This window comes from Ranitomeya variabilis, chromosome 1, assembly GCF_051348905.1.
Source record: "Ranitomeya variabilis isolate aRanVar5 chromosome 1, aRanVar5.hap1, whole genome shotgun sequence".
NCBI lineage: Eukaryota > Metazoa > Chordata > Amphibia > Anura > Dendrobatidae > Ranitomeya > Ranitomeya variabilis.
This window is the reverse complement of record NC_135232.1, coordinates 747871835-747887289: the sequence shown is the minus strand read 5'-3', so window position 1 is coordinate 747887289 and position 15455 is coordinate 747871835. Positions and strand designations below refer to the sequence as shown.

The 15455-nt window shown below is 43.8% G+C and overlaps 2 protein-coding genes across 7 annotated transcripts in view; both read left to right on the top strand.

Moving 5' to 3' along the window:
- The window catches only part of GNG2 (G protein subunit gamma 2), a 227317-nt gene that overhangs the window by 26945 nt on the left and 184917 nt on the right, over positions 1-15455 (top strand). The gene's annotated exons all lie outside the window — the stretch shown is intronic.
- Positions 8780-13654, top strand: LOC143782553 (uncharacterized). The gene is made up of 2 exons (XM_077270096.1): positions 8780-11181; positions 11656-13654. Exons 1-2 carry the CDS (start codon positions 10084-10086, stop codon positions 12292-12294), a joined length of 1737 nt encoding a protein of 578 aa, XP_077126211.1. The 5' UTR covers positions 8780-10083; the 3' UTR covers positions 12295-13654.

Here is a 15455-nt window from a genome sequence, read left to right as displayed (position 1 = left end):
CCATATGCCCTAGGTACTCAATCTGGGTTAGGAACAGATGGCACTTGGAAGGTTTCACTTTTAGGCCATGTCCTTGGAGCTTGCTCAATACTTGCTCTAATCACTGCAGGTGTTCGTCAAATGTGCCGGCATAAAGGATTATGTCACCAAGTAGATTAGCGTAGCTTCAAAATTCAGGTCTCCCAGAAACTTGTCCATCAGTCTCTGAAAAGTTTCCAGAGCATTTGCCAGTCCGAACAGCATTCGGTTAAATTCAAACAGCCCCATTGGTAGTATAAAGGCCGTCTTTGCTCGGTCGTGCTCTGACATTGGTACCTGCCAGTAGCCGCTTGCCAGATCCAATGTGGAGAAATATTTTGCCTGTTCTAGGGCACAGAGAGGCTCTTCTACACAGGCAGTGGATACGAGTCTCGGATGGTACAGGCATTTAATTTACGGTAGTCCACGCAGAATCTGAGGATCCCGTCATTTCTCCGGACGAGCACAATCGGAGCGGCCCATGAGCTCTGGCTTTCCCGGATCACACCATTCTGCAACATCTGGGAGAGCATCCCTTTCACTTCCTAAAAGAGTTGTGGAGGAATCTGCTGATAGCGCTCTCTTATGGGTACCACTTGCCCTGTTGGAATCTCGTGGGTGATGGCGGTGGTGCAGCCAAAGTCATCTTCATGCTGGGCGAACACATCTCGATAGCATCCCAGTAGGACTTCCACTTGTTGTATCTGAGTGGATGTAAGCCCCGAATGCTCGGCCCCCATTTGATCAAGAATTTTCCGTCTCTCTTTCTGTTGTAATGACTCTGACACGGAGAAAGCTTCCATAGCCACAATCCAAGGATCTTCTTTCTTTGCGGTCAATTGGATGGTCTGGGGTAACATCAATTCTTCTGGCATGCCGATGATTTGGGCTAACTCACTCTTGGGAGACAAGATAAGCGGTTCTTCTCTCAGATTTATACAGCGTACCGGTACTTTTCCTTCGCATACGGTAGCCAATGTTCATGCGACTAGGTCCCCTGGTAGTAAGTTCTCCATAGCAGTTGGCTCCAATTATATCTCTACAGCTTCTAGGGGTGTGCAGGCCCGAGCAGGCAAGGATAGCACAGTCTGTCCGGGGGGTATCTCCAGTCTGCCTGCAGCTGGGGTGATTACTTTTCCCAGTACCTTCCCTTCGCCGGAGGCTTCTTGGGCCTGTGCTGACCGTATCAACTGCTGGAATAACTTCCTCTGAGGTGTCTGCGTACTCCACTGTCTCAAGAATACATCTGGTGACTCTTTCACGAGCCAGCACACTTCCGAACTCCTTCAACACTTTCATCCCCAGAGTGACAGTGTATCCATGTCCCGTGTCCCCCCCCCCCGAGGTCAGCACTACCCCTTTGCGACCTAAATCTTTCCCGCAGACCTTGATTTGCATCCACACCACCCCTGAGACTGGGATGGGTAATTGATTGGCAGCTGTTAATTTTATCATCTGTCCCCATTCAGGCCTCATTGCCCCCGGAAAATGTCTTCGATAGTATGCCTCGGGCATCGTAGTTACTTGAGAGCCAGTCTCCACCAGCAACGTACAACCCGTCCATCAATTTTGGCCCAAACTAACGGACACACTGAAACTAAATTAGTGGGACGTCTGGTCCTTCTTATTGACTGCTCTGGCTCCGGGCAGCATCCCTCAACCTTGGAGCCTCCTAGTTTAACAAGCAGCGCAGTTGAGGCTGTCCCCGTTGTGGGCAGATCCGAGCCATATGTCCAAGCTCTTCACACAGGAAGCAGGTAGGGAATTCTTCCTGCCGAGCTGCCCTTCCTCCCTGTCTCGATTCTGAATAGGTTTTATTCTCTGGGGCACTCAAAGAAGACACTTACCTCTTAGTTTCCGCCAGATCCTCTCTCATGGCTAAAATTTCTCTCTGCAGATCTTCGGCCCAACCTAGTTCAGTCACCGAGCCCCCGGTTACCTCTCCACTCCGAACCTTCGCCACCGGCGCTGTCACCCACTGCTCCTGCTCTCGAGACCACACTTTACATGCAAATGTCATGTTTGGGTTTACTCTCAAGCACTCTCATAGGGCCTGTTTTAGCAGGGTGTCTCTCAGCCCGGTCACCAACTGATCCCGGAGTACCACGTCAATGGGGCCTATCCCCACCCCCACCTTTTCTGGTCACAGCTGTGTGGATGTCCTGTAATACATTCATGTACTAATTCACTGTCTCCCCCTCTCTTTGCATCCAACTAAACAGACGTGATCTCAACTCTCCTACATCTGTGGGGTCCCCATGTGTCTCCTCCAATATGTGTAGGACCTTGTCAAATGTGTCATGCTGTTAGGGGGGTCTCAGCGTCACTGAATCCTTGGCCTCTCCCTCTAGGGCCATTATGGCAATTCCCGCCTGCAGAGCTGGTACCATAGGGTGCATTTTCATCATCCCCCTAATACATTCAGTCCAACTCCACTTCAGGGTATTGTTCCCATTAAATTTTGGCAAGTTAATTAGCTTAGCCCCCAGGGAGATATTGGGCCTGGGGAGTTCTCCAGACACTTGGTCTGCCTCCTCCGAACTTGAAGACTGCACCCTGCTGACTATGCCAAGTGAAAGCAGGTAAACAGATGCAGTAATGGTCGGAGGCAGAGCAAAGGTTAACAGAGGAATTTAATCTAACAGCGTTACTCCACACAGGGAGGGAATAAATGAAATATGGGGCAGTACAACTGTATACAATTAATTTAGGAGTAACCGGTATATCATTAGACAGAAAAGAGTTCAAAAGCATAAACTTATCAATCTGGCGTTGTTGAGGGGTAGTCTCTGAGATGGTCGCGGTGGCGTTCTGGCCTGAACGCTTGGAGAATCCGGTGTTGTTCTGGTTTGGAAAGGGCCTTGAATCCTGGTGTCGCCGATGGTCCTGAAATATCCAGTCGCGGGTTCTGGATCCAGGGGGAAGATTCACTGAAGGAGGAATAGTCCTTTCTCTTAGGTATCGACACAGTATGGGAGCGTACGGGAGCAGGTATGTCAGCCACACACTGTCTGCGGCCTGGTGGTCTCATCTGGGGGTGTGCCCTCTACGGTATGGCTGAGGAGAGGGCCCGCTCAAGGTCGGTAGCCCTGCGGGAGTCGGCACGGTCAGAGGTCTGCGCCTATGATCTCCGGTAAGCTGGTGTAGGCCCCTCTGGCTTAGGCCTACTTAGTCCTGACCACACTGTGCAGGGAGACTCGCGCTCTGTTCCCGCACACTATAGCTTCCCGCCCAACCTGACCTGGTTCCCGCGTAATGTCACCCTTGTATGTCCTCTACGCCCCCTGGTCTTAAGTTTGAAGGTCTGTCCGGGGAACTAAACTCTCCCCCCTGCAACACGGGTGACAGCACCGATGGTTCCGGACTCGTTCCGGAAAAGGCACGCCGCGGCCGTCTCTCCTCCTGAACGGAGTTGCCCGTCCAGTAACAGAAGTTGCAAAAATGCTGCACAAATTCTGACTGCAGCAAAACAAACCGACTTCTCATCCCCCATATCATACCTGTCTCACAACCCTAAACAGCTATTCAGTACTTTCAATTCTTTCCTGCGTCCACCAGTTCCCCATCCCTCTCATCTCAGTTGAATATTTTACCTCACCACCTGTGAACATGACACAACAACTTCCCACCTAATTCCAAAATTTACCAGTCTTCATCACAAGCATAACCCAACTCTTCAGCCTGTCACTAACAACTGGTGTCTTTTATCCTGATTGAAACATACCTCGATAACACCCATCCTCAAAAAGCCCACCCTTGACCCATCCTCTGTGTCTAGCTATCGCCCCATATCATTTCTCCTCTATGCCTCCAAACTACTGGAGTAACACATCCATTTTGAACTGGCCTCTCACCTGTCCTCTTGCTCCCTCTTTGACTGCTTACAATCTGACTTCAGACCACACCATTCCACTGAAACTGTCCTGACTAAAGTCGCCAACGACCTACTAACTGGCAAATGAAAGCGACACTAATTTGTACTACTACTTCTCCTGGACCTGGCATCTGTCTTTGACACAGTGGACTATTCCCTCTTACTACAGACTTTCTAATCTGTTGACGTTACAGACTTGGCCCTTTGTTGGATCTCCTCGTACCTAACAGACAGGACATTCAGTGTCTCCCACTCACACTCCGCCTCCTCATTTCGCACCCTATGTGTTATTGTCCACCAAGGTTCAGTTGTAGGACCGGGAACAATGCTTAGAGGGGGCACGCGCACGCTTCCTCTTAAAGGGACTGCCCGCATCAACCTAAGGTGTTCCCAACCTATAGCATGGCGACACCTTCTATTTAAGGCTTCTCCAATATGGACGTGCCTGAGCTACGTGTTAGTCTGCCTTGCATGCTTGCTAGTTGTCAGGTTCCCCAGGTCCACCTGTCTACTAGTCTACCCTGTACCTGTCTGCTCTTACCTGTCTGTGCCCATCTGCTCATACCTGTCTGCGCTCTTCTGTCCATCAGCCGGTCCAGCCCGCACCTGCCAGTGCTTTTCTGTTCCTCAGCCGGTCCCATCTGCACCCGTGGTTCCAGAGTCCCTACAGTGCCTGCCTGCATTTTTCATCCCTCCTTTGGGCCAGCAGCTTACCCTCTGAAGGGGGTCAGTTGCCACATTCTGTAGGCCAGCCATGGAGTAGCACCTGGTGCCACCTCTTTGTACCTCCTTAGGTCGCAGTTTTCGCCTGCTGCCACTTGCCAAGTAGTGATTTGGTAGGCCACCTAGTTATGCCCCTTCTAGGCTTTCTGAGGTATACGGAACAGTGCTTCCACCACCCTGCCAATTACAGTCTCCATCCGCTGGGTTGGCTGTAGTGGAAGAGGTGTTGGTCCCCGCTATACTAATTCTACTTTATTGTAATTGATGCCACTTTGTTGGTGTCTGGCACTAATTTTTGTAAATATGTAGACTCTTGGTTGGGTCTCCTTCATGCGTGTTGCCTGTAGCAGTAGGCCTCCGAGACTGTCAAGCCTCTACTTCCTTGGACTTAACTACCCATGTTACTATCCTTAAATTTTTCTGACAATGGTAGTGTACAAAACTGATATTTGTGCCACCTGAGTGTGGCTCAGCATGAAAGCAGGTAGAGGTGTTGCATGTGATATCAGGGCTCCCAGCACATGGGCCCCACACCGATCCCTCACCTACCTTGTCTTACAGTGACACTCAATTGAAAGCTGTAAATGCTGTCCCAGACCCTGATACCTCATGCCTGGCTGATTGCTGCAGTTCTATGCTGCAATTTGTACTGTGGGTGAATTGAGGCCACTTTCCTGGTGTCTGTCCCTCATTTGTTGTGTTTTGGCAGCATTTGGGGCCGTTATAAGTGTGCATGCCCTTGTTTTTGCCTCCCATTGACCTGAATGGTGTTCGGTTATGTATAGCGAATATTCGACTAATTAATCTGCGAATATTGCAAATTCGGCTATCGTAATCCAAACGGAACATTGAAATATTCGCTCATCTCTATTTGTGACATTAATCTTGGAACATTTGGTTTACTTGACTTTAGGGAAAACTTGACAGGGTCCGAAGGGAGAAACATAAAAGAAAGCTGTTCATTCCCCGTGTAATACGTCCCCAGTGTCTGGACCGTTCTTGGCTTTTTTCACACGCCACTTGGCTCTTACAATAGAGGCATCCATAGATCCCTTCATCAGACGGAAACCTCCTGCAGTATTTCCCTGGATTCTATGTATAGCAGAAGGAAAAAGCACAGTCTGAAAGGGAACTTATCTAAGGTAGCACCAGGACAGGTTTTGTAGGTCGTCTTTCTAGGTTTGAGTTATTAGCTGGATCATTTGTAAATGTATTTGAACGTTATAATCTAATCCTCTGCGACCATCTGGTCCTCATCTAGAATGAAATCATTCAATTATAGATTCTTTATAGAAAAACAGCTGTGTTACAGATTTTCCAACACTGAAAGGCCCACTTACTTAATGAATGCAGTCATCGGATCCGTGACCTGGGCAACCCAGACCCCCAGCTGGGCGCATTCATGCTTTTGTTTGGTGCCTTCTTTCCCTTTATTTATTTTAGAAAGACTTGGTCAGTGCAGGGCAGGGTTGTGTTTCCTGTTGATTCTGGTCGCTTGGGACACGTGGACACTGAGCGATCAGTGGTGATCACCAGGGGAAGTGTCATCTGGGTATACAGTTTCCCTGCAGAGGCCACTAGTGATGAACTTTTGTATTACATGTAAAGGAATGGACCACAATGTAATACATGGAGGTGATGGATCTGCTCTTACACCATGTCCCCATTCTGGCTTGTAGAGGGGGGCCTGAGCAGAGGACCCGCCTCTCCTCTTTAGCCCAGGGGTTAACTTGAGAAAACCTGTAGTTCCTAGGTCTCCAATGAAATAACATTAAAGCTTTTTTGTTGATCTCTGGCTCTGATGCAAAAGCAACTAAGTTTCACCGCTGTTTTGATCATTTGTTCATACACCTGCTTTTAGTTGGCTTCTACTTTTCTGCTTCTTCTGTTAAAAGAAATGGAAACCCCACAAGGAATTATTTACAATACTTTATAACTCCCACTGCATATGGGCTGCCATATACAAATCCCTTCCTCATACTATTCTTGTTCCTAATAGGAAGAGCAGCTCTGGAGCACAAGAAGCTGCTCAAAAAAGCAAAGCAGAGGGCAAACAAAGAAGAGGAACATATGCCCAGCTAGTTGAAGGGATAATTTGCATCTTTATTTCCAGGGGGCATAACTTTGGAACAGAGGGGCACAGAAGGAAAAGAAATACTGTTCCAGAATCAGTGAAGTAATAGCGATTGTAGAGGGTACTTAGTTTAAAAAAAAATCAAGGAAGAGGTCCTCTAAATTTCTGACTATTAGTAGATTGTATGGATATATGAAGCTACATAACCTCTATACAGTGAAGGAAATAAGTATTTGATCCCTTGCTAAAGGCACAGGACTAATTCACCGCATCAGTGGGAGAATGGATGGAGCCATGTACAGTAAAAAATCCTGAGTGATAACCTCCTTCCCTCCACCAGGACATTAAAAATGGGTCATGGCTGGGTCAATGACCCTAAACATACAACTAAGGCAACAAAGGAGTGGCTCCAAAAGAAGCACATTAAGGTCATGGAGTGGCCTAGCCAGTCTCCAGACCATAATCCCATAGAAAACTTATGGAGGGAGTTGAAGCTCCGAGTTGCCACCAAGTAGTAAGTCTTGTTTGCCAGAGGGATCAAATACTTATTTCTCACTGCAAAATGCAAATAAATGTATATAATTTATACAATGTGATTTTCTGGATCTTATTTTTGATATTCTATCTCTCAATGTTAAAATTAACCTACCCTTAAAATTATAGACTGTTCATGGCTTTGTCAGTGGGTGAACTTACAAAATCAGCAAGGGATCAAATAATTATTTCCTTCACTGTATATCTTGTAGCTTCCCTGTCTCTTGAATTGAACACTGTGACTGACTCTTAATAGAGGGAAAACCCTCTACATGCACACGTACATGGACACATAACGTGCTCTCTGTGTCACCTCACATTCTGCATGGTCACAAGCACTATAAATAAAGCATGTCTTTGTCAGTGGGCAAAATCACAAAATCAGCAAGGGATCAAATAATTATTTCCTTCACTGTATACCCTGTTTCGTGAGGTGTCTGAAGTCGATTACCCTAGTAAAGGGGTTGTCCAATTCAGAAAAACTCTCTTTACATAATGCGTTAGGAAGTTCTGATCTCCTAATATGATATTGAATGGATCATTAGGACCTTTCTATCTATCTATCTATAGATCTATCTATCCATCTATTATCTATCTATTATATATTATCTAGCTATCTATCTATATATCTATCTATCTACCATCTATCTTTCTATCTATCTACCATCTATCTATTATCTATCTATTATCCATTATCTATCTATTATCTAGCTATCATCTATTATCTATCTATTTATTATCTATCTATTATCTAGCTATCATCTATTATCTATCTAATATCTATTATATATCTATCATCTATCTATCATGTATCTATTATCTATATATCTATCATCTATCTATTATCTATCAATATATATATCTATTATCTAGCTATCTATTACATATCTATTATCTATCTATTATCTATGTATCTATCTATTATCTACCTATCTATCTATTATCGATCTATTATCTATCTATCTATCATCTATCTATTATCTATCTATGTTCTATTTATTATCTATTATCTACCTATCTATTATATATCTATTATCTATCTGTTATCTATCTATTATGGATCTATCTATCTACCTATTATCTATCTAATATCTATCTATCTATTATCTATCTATGTATCTATTATATAGCTATCTATTATCTATCTATTCTATTTTTTACCCTTCGCCACGACAGCACCCACTTTGAGAGAGGGACCCGCCCATAGGAACAGGAAACCTACAGAGATAAAAGGGCGGCCCCCCTCTCCTCCTCAGTTGGTTTTCTGTTCCTATCGGAACTCTCTGGATTACCTACAGATGGAGGTGGTTGGAGCGCCTCCACTTTTTCTCACCCGAGCCGGTACATCCGCCTGCGTGGTTCTCTCGGTGACAGCAGGGGCTGCGGCATCGGAAGCAGCGGCGGGGGAGCCACTGCATGCAGCCTCCCCCCTCGTCTGGGCACTATCCGGCAGGTTCCGGGCATGGAAGGCCCGGCCTATGGAGGGAGCCTGTGTGTACGGGGCGCCGATTCCAGAAAGCAGCAGCGCCGGCTCTGGTGCGCGGGTAAGTCTGCGCTGCTTCATTGAACCGGAAGTGTTGGTGCACTTCCGGTTCGCGGGGGGCGCGGCACGCTGCCTGGGACCGCGCGATTCAAAAACGCCGGGGCACAGGGCTAGTTGCTCAATATGTCGTCCCCGGCAGATACTGAGCTTCCACTTGCTGTGGAACGTGATAGCGCTGACAAAAGTAGCGCTAAAAGCTTAAAGTCAGCGGCTAAACGGAGTGGTCATTCCATGGATGGATCTGACACTCACAGAAGTAAATCAAGAAGTACGGATGCAGTACTCAGACCCCACACAGTGTCTCCATCTCCTAATCCGGTATAATGATGAATATAATAGCTTCACTGGGTGAGTGTTATAATCCTTTTCCCATAAGCTGATCCCTTCCTTCTCTGATTTTCCCCTAGGCTAAAAGGACTAGTAAATCCAAGCATAAGGAATGTGCTCTATGCAGGCAGCCCTTACCTGACACATATTCTAAAAGGCTATGTCAATCCTGTATCAACCAGACCTTACAGGATGAGGCAGCTGTTACAGCCACAGATATTAGAGCCTTAATACGGCAAGAAATACAGTCCCTGGGGTCAGAATCCTTGAAAAAGCAGGGCACTAAGCACCTATCTCCAATCTCTAGCTCAGAGTCTGAAGAGGGCCTAATTCGATCCTCCAACACCTCAGGATCATCTCCTAGTTCCTCTGAGGATGAAGGTGGAGCGTGTTTTCCAGTTGAGAGCATTGACAACCTTATAAAATCTGTAAGGAACACTATGGGGTGTCCAGACACTAAGGGAGTTAAATCTGCACAGGACATTATGTTTGCAGGCCTGGGTCATAAAAAGAGGCGAGCTTTTCCTGTAGTTTCTGCCGTTAAAGACCTTGTAAAGAAGGAATGGGACAAACAGGGGAAGGGGTTTCTCCCATCCTCTTCTAAAAGACGCTACCCCTTCAGCGATGAGGAATTGGCAGTGTGGTCTAAAGTCCCGAAGGTGGATGCAGCGGTGGCGTCAACTTCGAAACCGGCATCTCTACCTGTGGAAGATGCAGGGATTCTATTAGATCCCTTAGACCGCAAAACAGAAGCTCTTCTAAAAAGGTCCTGGGAGACAAACACTGGAGCTTTTAAACCGGCCATATCAGGCACATGTACAGCCAGGTCCCTATTAGTCTGGGTTGACCAGCTTGAACAACAGGTGAAAGGCAAGATCACAAGGGATAAGATTCTTCAATCCTTGCCTCTGATTAAAAGTGCCGCAGCATTTCTAGCTGACGCTTCAGCGGACTCCCTCCGTTTAGCAGCCAGGTCAGCAGGTCTGGTTAATGCAGCTCGTCGTGCCCTTTGGCTCAAAGGATGGAAGGGAGACGCACAATCAAAAACCAGATTATGTTCAATCCCATGCCAGGGTGAGTTCTTGTTTGGGAAGGTTCTGGATGACCTACTTAACAAGGCAGGAGAAAGAAGGAAGGGCTTTCCTAAACAGTTTCTTCCTTCTTATAGGAGAGCGTTTAGAAGACGGCCATTTAACAGGAGGAGGCCGTATGAGGCCCAAAAAGATCGGTGGGAAACAAAAGAAACCAGACCGAAAGGTGCCTTATATAGTAATCCCGAAACATCTAAGCGGGGGAGATACCATCAGTGATGAATACCCAGTAGGGGGCAGACTGAAATTCTTTTATCATCAATGGGAAAATATAACCTCGAATCAATGGATCCTTCAGCTAATAAAATCTGGATTAAGATTAGATTTCTTTAAATTACCACAAGACAACTTTGTAGTAACATCTCTAAAAGCGCCGGAACAACAGGAAGCGCTTCAGTTAGAAATTCTGAGCCTTTTGGCAAAGAATGTTCTCATCGAAGTACCAATAAACCAGGAAGGGAGGGGGTTTTATTCCTCTTTATTTTTGGTTCCAAAACCTGATGGTACTTTTCGTACTATAATTAATCTAAAAAGACTAAATGCCTTTTTGGTTGAACACACCTTTAAGATGGAATCTATAAGATCTACTATAAAACTCTTGTTCCCTAGGTGCTTTATGGCAGGTCTGGATTTGAAGGATGCGTACTATCATCTTCCAATTCATATAGAACACCAACAATATCTCAGAGTTGCAGTAGTTCTACAAGGCCGGATCCGTCACTTTCAATTTACGGCCATGCCATTCGGCCTATCTATGGCGCCTCGGATCTTCACGAAACTTATGCTAGAGGTGATGGCCCATCTACGTCATCAAGACACATTAATTGTACCCTATTTAGATGATTTCTTAATAATTGGTAATTCAGCATCTCAATGTGAAAAACGCTTGTCTAATACCGTTTCATCATTGCAGGCCTTAGGTTGGATTATAAACTTCAAAAAATCCAGACTTCTTCCAGAAACTCGTCAGTCCTTCCTAGGACTAGTCTTGGACTCTGTAAGTCAAAAATGTCTTTTACCAGAATCCAAAAAGTTAATCATAGTTTCAAAGGTCGCTACGGCAAGATCAAATCCTCGTATGTCCCTCAGAGAGGCCATGTCTCTCTTGGGCTCTCTCTCCTCCTGCATTCCTGCGGTTCAATGGGCCCAATACCATACCAGAACCCTACAACACCAGGTGCTTCATGCTCAGTCTCATTTCCAGGAACATCTAAATTCAAAAATCACCTTATCTGAAGACGTACTTCATTCACTTCGTTGGTGGTTAAATAAAGTCCATTTGTCCAGAGGAGTCTCATGGGCATTTAGGTCCCCTAAAATACTTACTACTGACGCAGGCCCAGAGGGGTGGGGAGCCCATCTGGGTCAAAATATAGCCCAGGGTTGCTGGACTCCTTTAGAGACTCAGCAGTCTTCCAATTGGAAGGAGTTAAAGGCAGTATATTATGCTTTAAATTCTTTCCTTCCTCAGCTTCGAGGTTCTCATGTCAAGATCCGGTCGGACAACACAACTGTCGTCGCGTATTTAAATCGGCAAGGCGGAACGCGATCGGAAAGTCTCATGTGTTCAGCGGCAGACATCTTCGATCTAGCAGAACCCAATTTTCTATCTCTCACGGCGGTCCACATCAGAGGTATAGAAAACTCAAGGGCCGACTTTCTAAGTCGCCACACGCTCCGCCAGGGAGAATGGACCCTCAATCCTCGCATATTCAAAAACATAGTGGACATTTGGGGTCTTCCGCAGATAGATTTATTTGCGACCAGGAGCAACAGGCAAGTACCAATGTTTGCATCCCTGAATGTGGCAGATCGTCCAGATCTAGTAGACTCGCTCCAGTATCCATGGAATTACGATCTAGCCTACGCCTTCCCACCAATGATGCTAATTCCTTTGGTGATCAAGAAAATAAGAGAAGAAAGATCAAAGGTGATTCTGATAGCTCCATTTTGGCCAAAGAGGCCTTGGTTCTCCTGTCTTCGAGCGATGTCAGTTTGCGATCCGTGGATTCTGCCAGTGACTACAGACCTACTCTTTCAGGGTCCATTCTACCATCCACAAGTAAAGGGCCTCCACCTCACGGCGTGGAACTTGAGAGGCAGATACTAACTTTAAGAGGGTTTTCTCAAGAACTAATCAATACATTACTGTTGAGCAGAAAAAAATCTACAACTCTAATCTATAGCAGAGTATGGAGAAAATTCCTCAACTTCTATACAAAACCCTTCTCTAAGGTTCCTATTAAACCAATCCTTGAATTTTTACAGAAAGGTCGTGAGATGGGGTTATCAGTTAATACTCTGAGAGTTCAAGTGTCTGCCCTGGGAGCCCTCTATAGTGCTAACATTGCTAGTAATAGATGGGTAACTAGATTTATTAGGGCATGCGAGAGGTGTACACCGGTTCATGTTCCACGCCTGCCACCCTGGGACCTGAATCTAGTCCTAGACTCCTTATCGGGTCCTCCCTTTGAACCTTTATATTCTATCCCTCTTAAAAACATCACATACAAGGTAGCTTTACTGATAGCCTTAACTTCTGCCAGAAGAGTGGGTGACATCCAGGCCCTCTCTATAGACCCTCCATTCCTAATAACATATCAGGATAGGATAGTTCTCAAACCTGATCCTTCATACCTCCCTAAGGTAGCTACAAAATACCATAGAGCCCAAGAGATTTTTCTACCTTCCTTTTATGATAATCCAGCAAATTCAGAGGAGGAAAAACTACATATGCTTGATGTTAAAAGAGCAGTCCTGGGCTACATAGACAGAACCCGCTCTTGCAGACAGAGTAGGGCTCTGTTTGTGTCTTTTCAGGGTCATCGAAAAGGCCATGGAGTCACGAAAGCTACCTTGTCCCGGTGGATCAGAGAGGCTATCCATCTTGCATACTTGTCAAAAGGCGAAAGTCCTCCAGAGGGAGTAAAGGCGCATTCAGCTCGAGCCGTATCATCCTCGTGGGCGGAGAATAAAGACATTCCCATCGAGCTCATATGTAAGGCCGCAACCTGGTCGTCGCCTTCAACTTTCTATAGACACTATAGGCTTGATCTGTCTTCCGCTTCTGACTTGGCATTCGGGAGAGCCGTCCTTAGTACGGTAATCCCACCCAGGTGAAGGGTCTCTGAAAGTCTCTCAAAGTGGGTGCTGTCGTGGCGAAGGGTAAAAAGCCGGATTACTCACCGGTAATGCCCTTTTAATGAGCCACGACAGCACCCTGTCACTTCCCACCCTTGTAGATATGTATAGTTATTAATACAAAATATTCTCATGGGTGATTATAGATATAATAAAATGTACTAATAATTAAGAATGTATACTAATTTAACAATGGCGGTTCCTCTTGTACTCTGAAAAACAACTGAGGAGGAGAGGGGGGCCGCCCTTTTATCTCTGTAGGTTTCCTGTTCCTATGGGCGGGTCCCTCTCTCAAAGTGGGTGCTGTCGTGGCTCATTAAAAGGGCATTACCGGTGAGTAATCCGGCTTATCATCTATTATCTATCTAAAATCTATCTATTATCTATTTATTGTCTAGTTATCTATTTGTTATCTAGTTATCTACTGTATTATCTATCTATCCATTTTCTATCTATTATTTATCAATCTATTATCTATTTATTATCTATTTATCTATCTATTATCTAGCTATCTATTATCTATTTATTATCTATTTATCTATCTATTGTCTAGCTATCTATTATCTATATATTATCTAGTTTTCTATCTATTATCTATCTATTATCTAGCTGTCTATTATCTATCATCTATCTATTATATATCTATCTATATATCTAGCTATAATCTATTTATTATCTTTTTAGCTATTATCTATCTATCTATCTATCTACCTATCATCTATCTATTATCTATATATTATCTATCATCTATTTATTATCTATCTATTTGTTATTTAGCTATCATCTATCTATCATCTACCTGTTATCTATCTATTTATTCTCTGTCATCTAGCTATGTATTATCTATCTATTATATCGATCAATTTTCTATCTATTATCTATCTATCTGTTATCTATCTATTTATCTATTATCTATCTATTACCTATCTATCTATTATCTATCTATTATCAATCTATTTATTATCTATCATCTATCTATCTATTTATTATCTATCTATTCTCTATCAATCTATTATCTATTTATTCTCTATCTATCTATTATCTAGCTATCTGTTATCTATTTATTATCTATTTATTTGTCTATTATCTAGCTATCTATCATCTATTTATTATCTATTTATTATCTATCTATCTATTATTTATCTATTATATATCTATCATCTATCTATTATCTATCGATTAATTATCTATTTATTATCTATTTATCTATCTATTATCTATCTATTATCTATTTATTATCTGTCTATTCTCTATCCATATATTATCTATTACTGTATCTATTTATTATCTATTATTTATCTATTATCTATATCTATTTATTATCTTTATATATCTATTATTTATTTAGTATCTATCTACTAATCTTATCTCCGTATTATCTATTATCTATCATCTATCTATTATCTATCTATTATCTACTTATTATCTATCTATTATATATCTATTTATCTATTATCTATCTATTATTTATCAATTTATTATCTATCTATTATCTTTTATCTATCTATTATCTTTTTATTGATCAATTATCTATCTATTATTTATCTTTCTATATATCTATCTTTTCTGCATTTTCCTCTTGCGACATGATGAAATGTTAATTAAAGCGTAGTTTCTTCAGAGCCCACCACCGTTTCAGAATGCAACCCCTTGGATCATTTATCTCATGGTCACTTCAGATCCTACTCTTGTCAACAGATGATTTTGCATGGGACTGCTGCAGCCAGCCAGGCCTTTCCCTGTAGTTTTATATAATGTTCAATCAGATAAACATACAGTATATACGTGTAATACAAGGATTTCTCGAGTCCACCAGAGCAGGAGCCGCTCTCATAGAGAAGGTTCTTGGTGGTGATGTCTATATCAGACATGGACACAGGTTCGCTTTATGATCCCTTATGCACCCATGGCCATATTGAAGGAAATCCCACTGGTCATCCCCTTGCACACTAATGATTCCCTTACTCCTCCGGTTGCAGGGGTATATGAGTTACAAAGGGTTGAGGTTGATAGGGAGGATATGATAAATCAAAGATTATTTTGTGCAGCCCCTTCTCCCCTTTGTTTAGTGACCCCCCCTGCAGGTCTAATTTACAGGTCAACTGTCCCTAAATCAGCAGCTTTGAGTTC